Here is a 14875-nt window from a genome sequence, read left to right as displayed (position 1 = left end):
TAAGAAATTCACGATTATCATTTTAAATGAGCACATTGTAACACTTTCATCTGTACACTGTAAAACCTGAATGTTAGTGCAACAATTCTTAGAAAAAAAGCACAGATCATAAAAATTAACAGAGTATACCAGCAGAATGCACATCATCTTCCACCAAGTCAATTTCCATATTCATTAATTCTCCGGAAGGTGGAACCACAGGTAAATGCACACTTTTTCCCACACGTGCAGCGTGGAGCTCTTCTACTATCTGCATCTAAATTGTAAAAGACCCCAGTGAAATATCTGAGTTACTTACTAAAGATATTTAATAAGAAAGCAATACATCACAAACACCTTAGAGAAATAGAGACAACAGAATAAAGCATATTGATTTATAACCACATGGTTTTAAAATCAGTTCCTTTCTGTAGCCTTAGGCAAGCAAACTGTTTTACTACTTTAGAACTTGCCCATCTATAAAGAATATTAAATTTGTCTATTTTCTTTATGATTGTTATATAATAATTAATGTTAAGTCATGTAAAGTTCCTTGCCTAAAACCCAGTATAAAGACAACAAAATAAGTTCACAGTCATGTCTATTTCATCTCACTTTGAAGAGTCAGCTTTCTCTATCTTAATGTGTGTGAACTGAGTGCGAACTGAGGCGACAGCTGAGAGCTTGCCCAGCATGTATGAGCCCCTGGATTCAATCCCTACCTCTATTAAAAACCAAAAATGTTTCATCCAATGTCCTTGACACTTCTAATATTGTTTATCCTCTATCAGAAACTAAATAAGCTAAATCTTTTATTATTAATTGTATTATACTTTAAAATTTTATTTGCATTGGGGCAACACAGGCATGAATGTACACAAACATCTTTACTCCCCAAGCCATCCCGTTGACTCTGCACTATAAATCTTAAGATCCTTTTCATTTTACATGTACTTCTCTGATGGTTATTTTGATATGAAAAAATTAAATATGGCTGGGCATAGCATCACACACATACAATTTCAGCACTCGGAAGACTGAGGCTGGAAGATCATGAGTTCAATTCAAGGCTAGCCTTCTTTACACAGCAAAAACAAGGCCTGAGTCACAAAGTGAGAAACTGTCTGATTTAAAATTAAAAAAAAAAAAGAAGAAGAAACAAGAATATGTTCTATCTTTAAAGCAGTCAGGAGAAGTCTTTTATCAAGGGGCACTGACTCATAAAACAGGAAAAAAGTATTACAAATAAAAGTTATCAACAATATTAAAGAGAAAAGTGCAAAATGTTAGTGAATTTTAATTTACTCAGGCAACATAAAATTTACACAATAACCTTATAAAGATAAATCAGAAGATTTTAGGTAGAAAATATAGCAATAGGCAAAAAGATAAAATACTGTGGACTTTTATTTGACAATAACAATTTCATCTTATTGCTGAGTTGAAAAATGAAGAACAGGTTGTGTCACATTACATTTTGGCAAGTCTAGGTATAAATATGCAAAAGCATAGCATTAAGTCAAAATAAATTTAACTTGTGGTACATGAACACCACCTTCTGTCTAAAGTAGAGTAGCTTATTAGAAACAAAAGCAAAGTCTCCCAGTAACCACCCCACGCTAGGAGAACCTTATACTGCTAGACAAGCACTCTACCACTGCATCGCATCGCTAGCCCCTACGAATGGTGTTTGATGACCTAATTAAAACTTACAGACTGATCTTCCTATCAATATACAGAATTCTTTTGGAGTTTAAGTTGAGACATCATTATTTTCATACTGTTTTTTACAGATAGTTTATTAAAAGTAGCAACTGCTTAGCTAGGCATCCTGGCATATAACTGTAACTACAGCATTCAGGAGGTCGAGTCAGGAGGATCACAAGTTTGAGATCATCCTAGGCTGCATAATAAGACCCTGTTGCACAGCTTTACACACACACTCAGAAAGAGAGAAAGGAAGGAAGGAAGGAAGGAAGGAAGGAAGGAAGGAAGGAAGGAAGGAAGGAAGGAAGGAAGGAAGGGAGGGAATGAACTGTTTGAATTTCTTTAAATAAACAAAATAAGTGCATCAGTAACCTCTTCATCTGTATCTTGGATGTTCTCAGATGACACTGAAGAACATGGTGTTTCAAAATCCTGAAATGAGAAAAGGGTTTTGAGTTAGGCCTTATGTGGTGGATAACAGCGTCACTGGATTCAAGTAGTCAGCTACTAGAACTGACACTCATCCTGCCCCCAACAACAACAACAACAAACATGTATTTATGTTTGTGTGTGTAAGTCAGAGGACAACTTGGCAGAGTCAGCTCTCTCCTTCCTCCGTGTGGGTCCCAAGAATCAAAACAAAGTCATCAGGCTTGGTGGCAAGTTGCCTTCATCTACTGAGCCATCTTGCCAGCCCCCACCATATTGACAAAGAAAAATGTTTCCAAACATTAATAAACACCCTGAGAGAGAAAACTGCGCCTGTATGAGAAATCACCTCTAGAAAAGACCTGTTCTCCCAAGTCATAAAAAGTGAGTCATACTCCTTAGGGCTTTCAGTCATTAAATATTCTTCTTTCAGTAACAGAATTATATGCTAACATAAAGACAAATAAGCAGGTTTTCAGTGGCAGAAAAATTTTATTTAGAAACCACTGGATTCCTTCACAGCCTTTCACTAAAACCAAGTGCAGAAGTCACTGAGCCATTTCTAAAAGTGACCCGATGAACAAAACAAAACAAAGAAATCTGAGGACTGTATAACAGCTAAGAAGGCCAAAAACCACAGAGTTGCATTACATGTAGTGAGAGCACCAGAAATCTGTTTTATTGTCTGTCTTCTAATAGAGAATGAAAAAAAAAAAACCTTTCCATAAACTCCAACTCTGTACCAGCACTTTTAATATTTTATGACAAAATCTCCCTCTTACTTTAAATATAATTAAAATTTCTTTAAGGTTTTCTTAAGCTAAAAAGTGCCAAGGAAGATAGCTAAAATAATCAGAACTGCTTATAACTAGATATTCTAATATCTATGTTATCTTCTTTAGGCTGGTTCTACTTGACATCACATCACTTCCAGAGAGGTCAATGAATCTATCACCTAGGAAATTCAATTTATCTTTGAAACTTCCTAAGCCTATTACGAATAGAAATATTACTGGGCACTGAATTAATGTTACACCTTACTATACTATGCTTTATTAAATACACTGAATGTGGGTAACAAAGTGACTCTGAATGGAAAAACATGATGATCTTGCTTCCCCGATTACCTCTCAGTGTCTCTCTTCCATCTACAAGATACAAAGCGAAACGCTAGACTTTCCTATGAGAGTCTTAGTTACTGTTCTATTGTTATGAAACAACACCATGACGAAGGCAACTCTTATAAAAGGTGCAAAGGTGACCTATAGTTCATTACGATATTATAAACCACTAGAAGAGATTTAAGATTCTAATTTAAGATATGACATGTAACACATAAAGTTGTATGTATGCAGAACCACATATAACAAATATACACAGAAAAGCCAGAGCTATGCAAATAAGCAAAAAATCCACACTAAAGTAACATAAACTGCAACTCTTTGTGCAGTAGGTTGGAAGTTGAGGCCCAGCAGTAGTGAGACACGCCTTTAATCCCAGCGCTCGGGGAAACAGGGGCAGGTCAATCTCTGTGAGTCGAGGCCAGCCTGCTCTACAGAACGAGTTTCAGGACAGGCTCCAAAGTCACACAGAGAAACCTGTCTTAAAAAAACAAAAATAAAAACAAGACACGACTACATTATCTACATGGCTAAATCTAAATCAGCACTCTATGATTATCATCAATAACAGAAGCAACTAAAATTTGAACATTTCAAATACTTTATTTTATACATTACCTGGGTACGGTTTTCCTTAGAATCTGAACTATTAACTTCTGGATGCTCATGAAGGTCTTTTCTTTCCCCCTCACAGACAGTCTGCTTACATGTGGAAGCTGAAAACAAGTTTTCAGCTTTGTGCCTGGTCAAATCCAATGATGTCTGGGAACTTTTCAAGCATTCCTTTTTTTCCGGTTTATTCTTTGATTTTCTAGAATCTACACTGAAGACGTTTCCTTTTACAAGCTTCTGGATGGCGCCAGAGGGCTTTTTGGGAATTTTGAAGCTGATCTTCTTCCTTCCAGAGTCAAACGGTTCCTTGATTATATTGTTGAAATTATAATTCTGAGGAAGCTGATTTTTCTTATATTTCTCTAATTCTTCAGAACTGTCTCTGAGTTTACTGTTCTTCTCTTTCTTGAATTCTTTCATATTCTCCTGAATAAGTGAATGAGGCCAATTCTTTTCCTTTGTCCAGCCTTCAGCTTTAGATTTCGTATCTTTGGTAATTTTAATGCTGTGATGTTTTTTTATTTCATAATCAAGCTTACTTCCCATATTTGTCAATTTACTATCTTTAAGTTTAGTATCTTTAGTTCCATTTGATGAACAACTCTGTGAAGTAACTTGATTGTTATTTGAATATGATGTTACTTGGAGTTTAGTAGGTCCTTCAGTTGAAGAACTGAATTTTGGTCTCTTTCTGGGCGTGTCAACTTCTACATTCGATCTATAAAGCAGCACAGATGTGTTGTATTTGTTTACATACTGTTGAAATGTATCATTATGTTAAGAGTTAACTGGGCTGGTTCTACACTTAAAAGAAACAGGGCTGGAGAGATGGCTCAGTGCTTAGGAGTTCATACCACTCATACAAACGGCCTGAGTTTCATTCCCAGCACACACACTGGGTAGCTCACAATTGTCTGTAACTTAATGTACACCTTATTCTTTTTATATTTATCTCCATTATTAACAAGAAACTCCTTAACTATAAAACTCTTTGACGTTTTTATCCAAAGAATAAAGAAATTAAAGAAAAATAATTTCCTTCTCTCCATCATTCTTCACATTTGTTAGCTGTATTCACATGAAGGCTAATTAACATAATTTTAGAGCCTTGTCTATAATTTAGTAAATTACATGTTCTTTCACAGGTAATCTATAAAAGTAATCTATAAATAATTTCTAAGTAAGCTTTACAAGTTCTCTACAAGCACATAAAATGAAGTCATGTATCTTATTATAATTATGTATCGAAACAGTTCCCTAGAGTTAATAATAATCCATACTGAGTCTGAGTGCATTTCATTTAGACAACAATTTTGATAAATTTGTCTAATTTCACTCAACTTTTCCTTTTTATTTACTTTTTTAATTTTGGTTTTTCAAGACAGGGTTTCTCTGTGTAGTCCTGGAACTCACTCTGTAGACCAGGCTGGCCTCAAACTCTGCCTCCTGAGTGGTGAGATTAAAGGTATGTTACAACCACTAGCTGGCTTTTTGCTTTATTTCCTCAAATGTTTCCTTAAACTTCTAGTAATCTATGATATTACCAGAAATATCTGTATGCAAAACAATACTAAACAAAGTAAATAAAAAGTTTACCAAATTTAAACATTTAGTCTTGGGCCAGCAAGGTGACTCAGTGGGTAAAGGTACTTGCCACCACTAAGCCTGACAACTTGAATTCAATCCCTGGATAAATAATGGCTAAAGAAAACCTACTCATACAAGTTGTTCTCTGATCACCACATACATACCAAAGCACATTTGTACTCCCCAGCATAAAATAAATGTAAAAGTAATTAAAATTTAGATAAACAAATATTTAGTCCAGATGTTTATCATGGTGCCTCAAGATAAAGGAAGAGGATCATGAGTTGAAGATCTAACCTAGGCTACATGACAAGCTCCAGGCCAGCCTGCTCTACATGGCAACAACCTGTCCCAGAATCCTAAGGGTAGGGATATAACCCAATGACAGAGTGCTTGCCTAGCACATACAAGATACTGGGGTTCGAGCCCAAGTACTGGGAAAAAAAATCTTTTAATGTCATTAATTCTGAGTTAAAACTGTAAAAGATGTGAATAAAAGAGAGAATTTACCTTTTCAAATCTTGTTTTCTGTTTGTATTATAGTATAAAATGTCTGTATCATCTGATTTCTGAAATTTAAAAAAAAATTATTTAGAAAATATAAACTGTGTACTGTTGTTACAGTTACAGGGAAGAAGAATGGGAAACGTCTGTGTTCATCAACAGGCTGTCATAATAGTTTACTTAATCTTTCTAATCATCTTGGGCCAGACATTATCATCTTTATTTTATAAACAAAGCACGCAAAGCTTACAGAGTTTGGCATCTTTCTGATCATCACAGTGGAAGTAGGTGGCACTATCATGATCCAAAATACATCTGTCTGACTCAATTCCACTGTCCCATATATGTACTCTGAGGATCCAGACACAAAAAGATAAAGAAGACATAAAGAATATGTATAAAGGAGTCTTATATAACTAAATGTCAAAGTAAAATACAGTCAGTATACGCTAAAATTTCAAAACACCATCACTAAAAGGTGAAAGATACTCGTGAGAAAAGAGAAACAGAACATATGTGAAAGATTGAAAGCAGTAAGTGAAAAGAATTCAGCAGAAAAAATAAATTAACTGAGCTAGAGGGAGAGTGATTTTGTCATAGAGCAAAGAGAGGGAAAAAGAGCAGTGAGGAGAAAATGAATTAAATAGCTAAGATTAGACCAAATTTAATTTAGCAGAGGACAAATAAGAAGATTGGGGGTGCTGGTAGTGTGTATACTCAGCTTGTGTAAGGTCTTGGGTCTAATCCCCTGCACTAGAACACTGATATAAAAAACCAATAAACTGCCAACAAAATCTCCTAGTAATGAAATATATAGAGCCCAAACTGGCCATCTTCTCTAGCCAGGAAGGCTCCTAGCAGTAGGACTGGGAGGTCTATCCAGCTACATCCAGCTACAAAACCTCCAGTCTACAATTTGTCCTGCCTGCGAGATGTGTTAGGATAACGGTGTTGCAGAACTTGTGGGAGTGGCCAACATATGACTGGTCCAACTTGTCACCCATATGAGAGAGAGCCTACAGCCTATGCCTGGCACTGACTGGAGGGCCAGGAACCAGAGGCAGGACAGCCCAGACACGTGGAAAAGAACCAAATACAACAAGCAAAGAAAAAAAAAAGTCAATGAAATGATTTCTAAGGATATTCTGCTATACTCATAGAACAGTGCCTAGCCCAACTGTCATTAGAGGGGCATTATTCAGCAACTGATGCAGACACACACAGTCAAACACTAGGTGGAGCCAAGGCAAACCTGCAAAAACCAAAAAAAAAGGGGGGGGGGCTAGGTCAGAGGGGTAGAGGACACCAGGAGAACAAGGCCCACAGAATCAACTAAGCAGGACTCATAGGAGTTCACAGAAACTGAAGTAACAAACACAGACCCTGCATATACCTTATGGTTGTGTAGCTAAGTATTCTAGTGGGATTCCCAACAATGTGAGTAGGGTGATATCTCTGACACTTTTGCCTGTGCTTGGGACCCTTTTCCTCCAACTGGGTTGCCATGTCCAGCTGTGATATGAGGGTTTGTGCTCAGTCTTACTGTATCTTGTTAAGCCATGTTTGATGGATATCTGTAGGAGGCCTGTTTTTCTTTATTTTTTAAGGGAAACTGAAGAGGAGTTGATCTGGGGGAGAGTGACTAGGAGGAGTGGAGGAAGAAACTGAAGGGGGGCTGTAACGTATGAGAGAAGAATAAAAGTTAAAAAAATACCATTTTAATCTTTTGTAACGTATCTTTATTCTTTTCTTTCTTCCTCTTTCCTTCCTTTCTTTAGAAATAGGAATCTCATTCTACACCCCAGGCTGAACTAGAACTGTATTACCGAGGCTAACCTCAAATTTGCAGGAATCCTCCTGACCTTTAGCTTCCTGAGGACTGATATTCAAGTGTTAACTAGACAGTGGAGGTGAAGACAAGTGAATTCTGGGAGCTCACTGGCCAAACAGCCTAGTCAAATCAGTAAGCTCCTGGTTTAGTGAAATACTGCTTCCAATATAAGATGAGAATGACTAAGGAACACATTCAATATTGGCTTCTTGCCTCCATGTAACATGTACACACAACCACATGAATACACACAGGCACACGTATACCAAGACACAAAATTATACATCCCTGCTTGTAAAAAAGAAAAAAATATTAAAACACAATTCTGTATACCTAGAACTTTAACTACTCCTCCTTTATCCGCCACTTCATCGCAATATCACTGAGATCAATACTTCATGAGTCACCCATAAACTAGCTTCATGTGTTTAATTGGCTGTTGTTTTAACCATTAGTGAAAGAACAGACAGAACTCTAGATTTGGCTCTGTTGCAGCATAATTTTATATTAATGAACAAATTATTTGATTTTGTATATCTCAATTTCTAAATCTGGGAGTGTAAGCAATGTATCTGTTTCAATTACTTCAAAAGGAGAATGTAAACCAAGCCTGGGGGTACATGCCTATAATTTTTGCATTTAAGAAGCAGGAAGAGGCAGGGCGATGGTGGCGCACGCCTTTAATCCCAGCACTCAGGAGGCAGAGGCAGGCGGATCTCTGTGAGTTCGAGGCCAGCCTGGTCTACAAGAACTAGTTCCAGGACAGGAACCAAAAGCTACGGAGAAACCCTGTCTCGAAAAATAAAATAAATTAAAAAAAAAAAAAAAGAAGAAGCAGGAAGACTGCAAGTTCCAAGGTTCCAAATCTGCCTGATCTATGAGCTACATAATAAGACCTTGTCTCAATAAATAAGTAAACTATAAAAATAAATATGACAGTACATATAAGAAGACAGAAAAACACTCTAAATTTATTTTTATGTTCCCTAATGCTATGTTATAGGGTCTACCAACATAAGAAATAAAACCTGCTGGGGTGGTGGTGAGACACACTTTTAATCCCAGCCCTCAGGAGAAGCAAGGTGAGACTGAGGCCAGTCTGGTTTATGTTATCAAGCTCCAGGAGAGCCAAGGCTACATAACGAAAACCTGTCTCAAAAAAAATAAAAACCTGAAAAATAACTTTTGGCAAATAAAAGGAAAAACAAAACACTGGTTTGCTTTCACAAACTAAGCATAACAGAAAAAAGTTACAGAAAAATACAAAGAGAAGTTTTATATCATAGACCCTCTAACTGTACGTTAAAATTTTACTATGTTAGTACTAGTTGCTCTTCCAGAGGACCTGAGTTCAATTCCCACCAACAACATGGCGCCTCACAACCATCTGTAATGAGATCTAGTGCCCTCTTCTAGCCCGCAGGCATACACACAGACAGAACACTGTATAGATCATAAATAAATCAAAAAACAAACTTTACCACGTCTACGTACACTGAGGATCACATGCCTATAGTTTCAACTACTTGGAAGAGTAAAGCAGGACTGAGTCATCTAATAGTTAAAGGCCAGCCTCAGCAATATAGTCAGAGTCAAATTAGAGAGAGAGAGAGAGAGAGAGAGAGAGAGAGAGAGAGAGAGAGAGAGAGAAAGAGAAACAAACAAACAAGCCGGGCAGTCGGGCAGTGGTGGCACACACCTTTAATCCCAGCACTCAGGAGGCAGGAGGCAAGCGGGTCTCTCTGTGAGTTCGAAGCCAAACAGTGAGTTCCAGGACAAACTCCAAAGCTACAGAGAAACCCTGTCTCAAAAATCCAAAAACAAACAAAAAATAATAAAAACTTCAAGATAAATAATATTTATTGAGCTATGGTATTTAAACACTTACCAGTTTTCTCTTCTTGGCTGAAATAGGTTTAATACAGTGTGCTGAACTAATGGAGCCTGCTGAGATTTCTCCCTCCTTGTCCTAAACGTCATTCAGGAGGAAAAAAAATTAATGGAAAAGCACAAAATAAAGCATAATTTATTCACTATTATAAATTGACATTCTCATTTAAAAATGATCTCTGAGGACATCTAGAGACACAAATTTAGTAGGAAGGGAGCTCAATAGAGACTCCATAGAGTCAGTCCATAAAATAAAGCCAGATGTCCCACTTTTCATACTAATAGTGGAAGACTTCAACACCCCACTCTTACCACTGGACAGGTCTGTGAGACAGAAAAATAACAGAGAAATAAGGGAACTAATAGATGTTATGACTCAAATGGACTAAGCCGGCATCTATAGAACATTCTATCCAAACATAAAAGATATATCTTCTTCTCAGCAGCTCAAGGAACCTTCTCAAAAATTGACCACATACTTGGTAACAACAAACCTCAACAGATAAAAAAAACTTGGAATAACCCCATGTATCTTATCAAATCATCATGGCTTAAAATTAGAATTCAACAGCAAAACTAAATCCAGAAAGCCCACAAACATGTGGAAATTAAATAATGCTCACCTGAAGCATCAATGGGTCAAAAAAGAAATAAAAGGAGAAATTAAAGACTTCCTAAAATTCAATGAAAAGGACCATACAACATACCCAAATTTATGGAACAAAATGAAAGCAGTGTTAAGAGGAAAGTTCACAGCACTAAATGCCTACATAACGAGGCTGGAACAATCCCACACTAGTGAGTTAACAGAACACCTAAAAACTCTAAAACAAAAAGAAGCAAACTCACTCAAGAGAACTACACAGCAGGAAATAATCAAATTGAGAGCTGAAAGCAACAAAATAGACAAACCTTTATCCTAACTAATCAAAAGGGAGAGAGAATATCTAAATTAACAAAATCAGAAATAAAAAGGGGGCATAACAACAGACACGGAAGAAATCCAGAGAATCATTAGGTCGTATTTCGAAAGCCTGTACTCCACAAAATTGGAAAACTTAAAGGAAATGTCTTGGAGAGAGTCAGGATACAAAGCTTTTTTGGCATCTAGGAGGAAAGTAAGGATGTCCACTCTTTCCATATCTATCACATATCGTTCTTGAGGTCCTAGCTAGAGCAATAAGACACCAAAAGGAGATTAAGGGGATACAAATCTGAAAAGAAGAGGTCAAACTCTTGTTATTTGCAGATATGATAGTTTACATAAACGACTCCAAAAATTCTACCAAGGAGCTGGGGGGGTGGTGGCGCACGCCTTTAATCCCAGCACTTGGGAGGCAAAGGGAGGTGGATCTCTGTGAGTTCGAGACCAGCCTGGTCTACAGCACAGGCTCCAAAGCTACAAAGAAACCCTGTCTCGAAAAACAAAAACAAAACAAAACAAAAACAAACAAAAAAATTCTACCAAGGAACTTCTACAACTCATAAACACTTTCAGTAATGTAGCAGGATACAAGATTAACTCAAAAAAATCAGTAGCCTTCCTGTACACAGATAATAAATGGGCTAAGAAAGAGATCAGAGAAACATCACCTTTCACAAGAGCCACAAATAGCATAAAATATCTCACAGTAACTCTAACCAAACAAGTGGGGAGCCTTTATGATAAGAACTTTAACTCTTTGAAGAAAGAAATTGAAGACACCAGAAAATGGAAAGATCTTGCACGTTCATGGGTAGATAGAATTAACATAGTAAAAATGGCAATGTTACCAAAAGCAACCTACAGATTCAATGCAATGTCCATCAAAATCCCAGAAAAATTCTTCACAGACCTCGAAAGAATACTCAACTTCTTGAGGAAAAGCAAAAAACCCAGGATAGCCAAAACAATCCTGTACAATAAAGGAACTTCTAGAGGCATCACAATTCCTGACTTCAAACTCTACTACAGAGCTACAATACTGGAAACAGTTTGGTATTGGCATAAGAACAGACAGGAAGACCAGCGGAACTGAATCAAAGACTGGGATATTAATCCACATACCTAAGAACACCTGATTTTTGATAAAGAAGCAAAAAAATATGAAATGGAAAAAACAAAGCATATTCAAAAAATGATGCTGGCATAACTGGATATCAACATGTAGAAGAATGAAAATAAATCCATATCTATCACCATGCACAAAACTCATCCAAATGGATCAAAGACCTTAAATAAAGCCAGCCACATTAAACCTCATAGAAGAGAAAGTGGGAAGTACACTTTAACATATTGGCACACTTCCTAAATATAACTCCAGTAGCACAGACACTGAGGGAAACAATTAATAAATGGGACCTCCTGAAACTGAAAAGTTCTGTAAAGCAAAGGACATGGTCAACAAGACAAAACAGCAGCCTACAGAATGGGAAAAGATCTTCACTAATCCCACATCGGACTAGAGGTCTGATCTCCAAAATATACATAGAACTCAAGAAATTGGTCATCAAAAGAACACATAGTCCATTTAAAAAAATGGAGTACAGATCTAAACAGAGAACTCTCAACAGAGATGAGAACTCTAAAATGGCTGAAAGACACTTAAGGAAATGTTCAACATCCTTAGTCATCAGAGAAATGCAAATCAAAACAACTCTGAGATTCCATCTTATACCTGTAAGAATGACCAAGATCAAAAACACTGATGACAACTTATGCTGGAGAGGTTGTGAGAAAAAGGGAACACTTCTGCATTGCTGGTGGGAATGCAAGCTGGTACAACCCCTTTGGATGTCAGTGTGGCGATTTTAGGAAACAACCTTCCTCAAGACCCAACACCACCACTTTGGGGTATATATCCAAAGGATGCTCAATTGTGCTACAAGGACATATGCTCAACTATGCTCATAGCAGCTTTGTTTGTCATAGCCAGAACCTAGAAACAACCTAAATGCCCCTCAACCGAAGAATGGATAAGGGAAATGTGGTATGTAGGGCCTGGGTCTATCCTTGTTCCTGGGGTGCAAAGACAGTTTCTGGTCAGCTGACAAAGCATTCTGTTTGTTCCTGTGCTTCCTCTGCCCCGCCTGGTGATTAGTTGTAGGGCATTGACTCCATTATTGGTATGGTAATTTCCCACCTGCCTGGTCGAAGGTCTTTGTACAGCAGTTAGATACATAAGGATTTCCCCAAGTTTGAATAAATGGCATTTGGCTGATCTCCTTTCAAATGACCCAGGTCTCTTTGTGTGTTCTTTCAATCTCCAGGCCCTTGCCCAACTCACATACGGTACAGTGGTGTGTGAACTGTACTGAGGGTGTAATACAAAATCGGGTGTTACAGTGGTACATTTACACAAAGGAGCACTACACAGCAGAAAAAAAAATAACAACATCTTGAAATTTGTAGGCAAATGGATGGATCTAGAAAATATATTGAGTGAGGTAACTCAGACACAGAAAGACAAATATTATATGTACTCACTCATAAGTGGCTTTTAGACATAAATTCAAGAAAACCAGCCTACAATTCAGAATCCCAGAGAACCTAGACAACAATGAGAACCCTAAGAAAGATATACATGGATCTAATCTACATGGAAAGTAGAAAAAGACAAGATCTCCTGAGTAAATTGGGAGCATGGCGATCATGGGAGAGGATTGAAGGGGAGGGGCGATAGGGAGGGAAGAAGAGAAAAATGTATAGCTCAATAAAATCAATAATAAGAAACAAGTGTCAGGATGCTTTGTATGAAATAAAATAAAAAAAGAAAGTGGACAAGAAAGGTGAAGTGGTATTAAGTAGGAAGATTTGCAATTTTAAATGTGTTCATACAAGATACCATTGGTAAACTAACAGCTGAATAGAAACCTAAACAAAGAAACAAGGGCTGGGTATGCAGCATGCATAAGGCCCTGTGTTTAATCTTCAGCACTATATATACCATGCACAGTGGCATACATATGCAATCCAAGTACTCAGGAGTTGGAAACAGGATGACCAGATAGATACTCATTCCTAGTCCCCCAGAATTTGAGGCCGGCCTGGATACTTAAGACCCTATCAAAAATAACAAGAAACGTGGCTGGAGAGATGGCTCAGAGTTTCAGAATACATACTGCTCTTACAGTGGACTCATTTGGTTCCAGACACCCGCGTCAGGCAATTCACACCTGCAAATAACTTAGTCTTAGGGGATCTGAAGCCCTCTTCTGGATTCCTCAGCACCTGCATGTACATGTTCAGATATACACATAGGTACACACTTACACACATAATTTCAAAAGATCATTTTTAAAAATGAAACAGTGTATTTTCAATTTAAAGGGAATGACTGACTGACAAGTGAGAAACCCCAGAGACAGAAATGCTCCTAAGAGGCTGGAACAAAAACACCATTAAAGAAGAAAGTAATGTTAAGATGAAATGGGGGCCTTCCCAGTCCCAACAAGAGGCTGTTAACTGTAGCGAGCTGCGTGGTGTCACACCTGATGGAGATGTATAATCAACTCCTGAGATGGCTAAGGCCTGACCTATGCTATGATCACGCAATGATTATCGGCTGCCTGCATATGCGTGAACCTATGGGCAGTGCCCACCTGGCAGTTCGGGGTTGGCAGCCCATGCCTACTTAAGGGCTGGGAGAGGTCTGCCCGGGGAGAGAGGGTAGAGAGAGAGGGAAAGAGAGAAGGAGAGAGGGGGAGAGAGAAAGTGAATAAAGTCCTGAAAACTGCTGCAAGAAGAGCTCCGGGTGTTGCATCAATCATCCTTGCGGGACGAGGGTGGACACGACAGTTAACATGGAAAACCACAAGAAAGTACAGAGCAGAGAAGTGACACAATCTGACTTATACTGTAATAGGACCACATTCATCACTGTGTTAAGAATAAATCATGAGGGAGGCAAAGGCAGAGACAGGGAAGGATCTAGAAATCAATGGAATAACTAAGGAAAACAAGTTCTTTGCTTAGATCATGGTAACAGCAAGGGGGAAATAGTGAGACTCTGAATATGTTAAAAAGGGAAGCAGATAGAAATCACTTATAGACTGGCTGCAGGTACAGGCTAACTACCAATAACTGAAAAAATGGAACTCTAGTTCATTAAATTAGGAAAAGTGAGCTTAGGTACTTGAAAGGTTATAGCTTAAGAAAATGAGTAAGAAAGCTGGGTGTAGTGGCATACCCCTTTAATCCGAAGAAGCAGGTAGATCTCTTGGGGTTCAAGGTCAG

At 37.8% G+C, this 14875-nt stretch overlaps 1 protein-coding gene across 12 annotated transcripts in view; it reads right to left on the bottom strand.

Moving 5' to 3' along the window:
* Swt1 (SWT1 RNA endoribonuclease homolog) overlaps positions 1-14875 on the bottom strand; it is a 77620-nt gene that overhangs the window by 53248 nt on the left and 9497 nt on the right. For 10 of the 12 annotated variants that reach the window (XR_007595517.1, XR_007595516.1, XM_050162900.1 and 7 more), the window contains 5 exons: positions 9659-9739; positions 5946-6004; positions 3855-4566; positions 2059-2118; positions 130-256 (listed from right to left, as the gene is read on the bottom strand). Coding sequence is in view for 10 of the 12 variants with exons in the window: in XM_050162900.1 (XP_050018857.1) it covers positions 130-256; positions 2059-2118; positions 3855-4566; positions 5946-6004; positions 9659-9739 (1039 nt within the window). In the remaining 2 variants the exon portion in view is untranslated. Of the gene's footprint in view, positions 1-129; positions 257-2058; positions 2119-3854; positions 4567-5945; positions 6005-6189; positions 6291-9469; positions 9557-9658; positions 9740-14875 lie in introns of those variants that run through there. The other 2 variants (XM_050162902.1, XM_050162903.1) reach the window with 2 other exon arrangements.

The sequence above is a fragment of the Alexandromys fortis genome, unplaced genomic scaffold (genome assembly GCF_014885135.2).
Source record: "Alexandromys fortis isolate MF-2015 unplaced genomic scaffold, M_Fortis_MF-2015_v1.1 scaffold_126, whole genome shotgun sequence".
NCBI lineage: Eukaryota > Metazoa > Chordata > Mammalia > Rodentia > Cricetidae > Alexandromys > Alexandromys fortis.
Note: the sequence above shows the minus strand (reverse complement) of the source record. Positions and strands in the feature narration are given on the sequence as shown.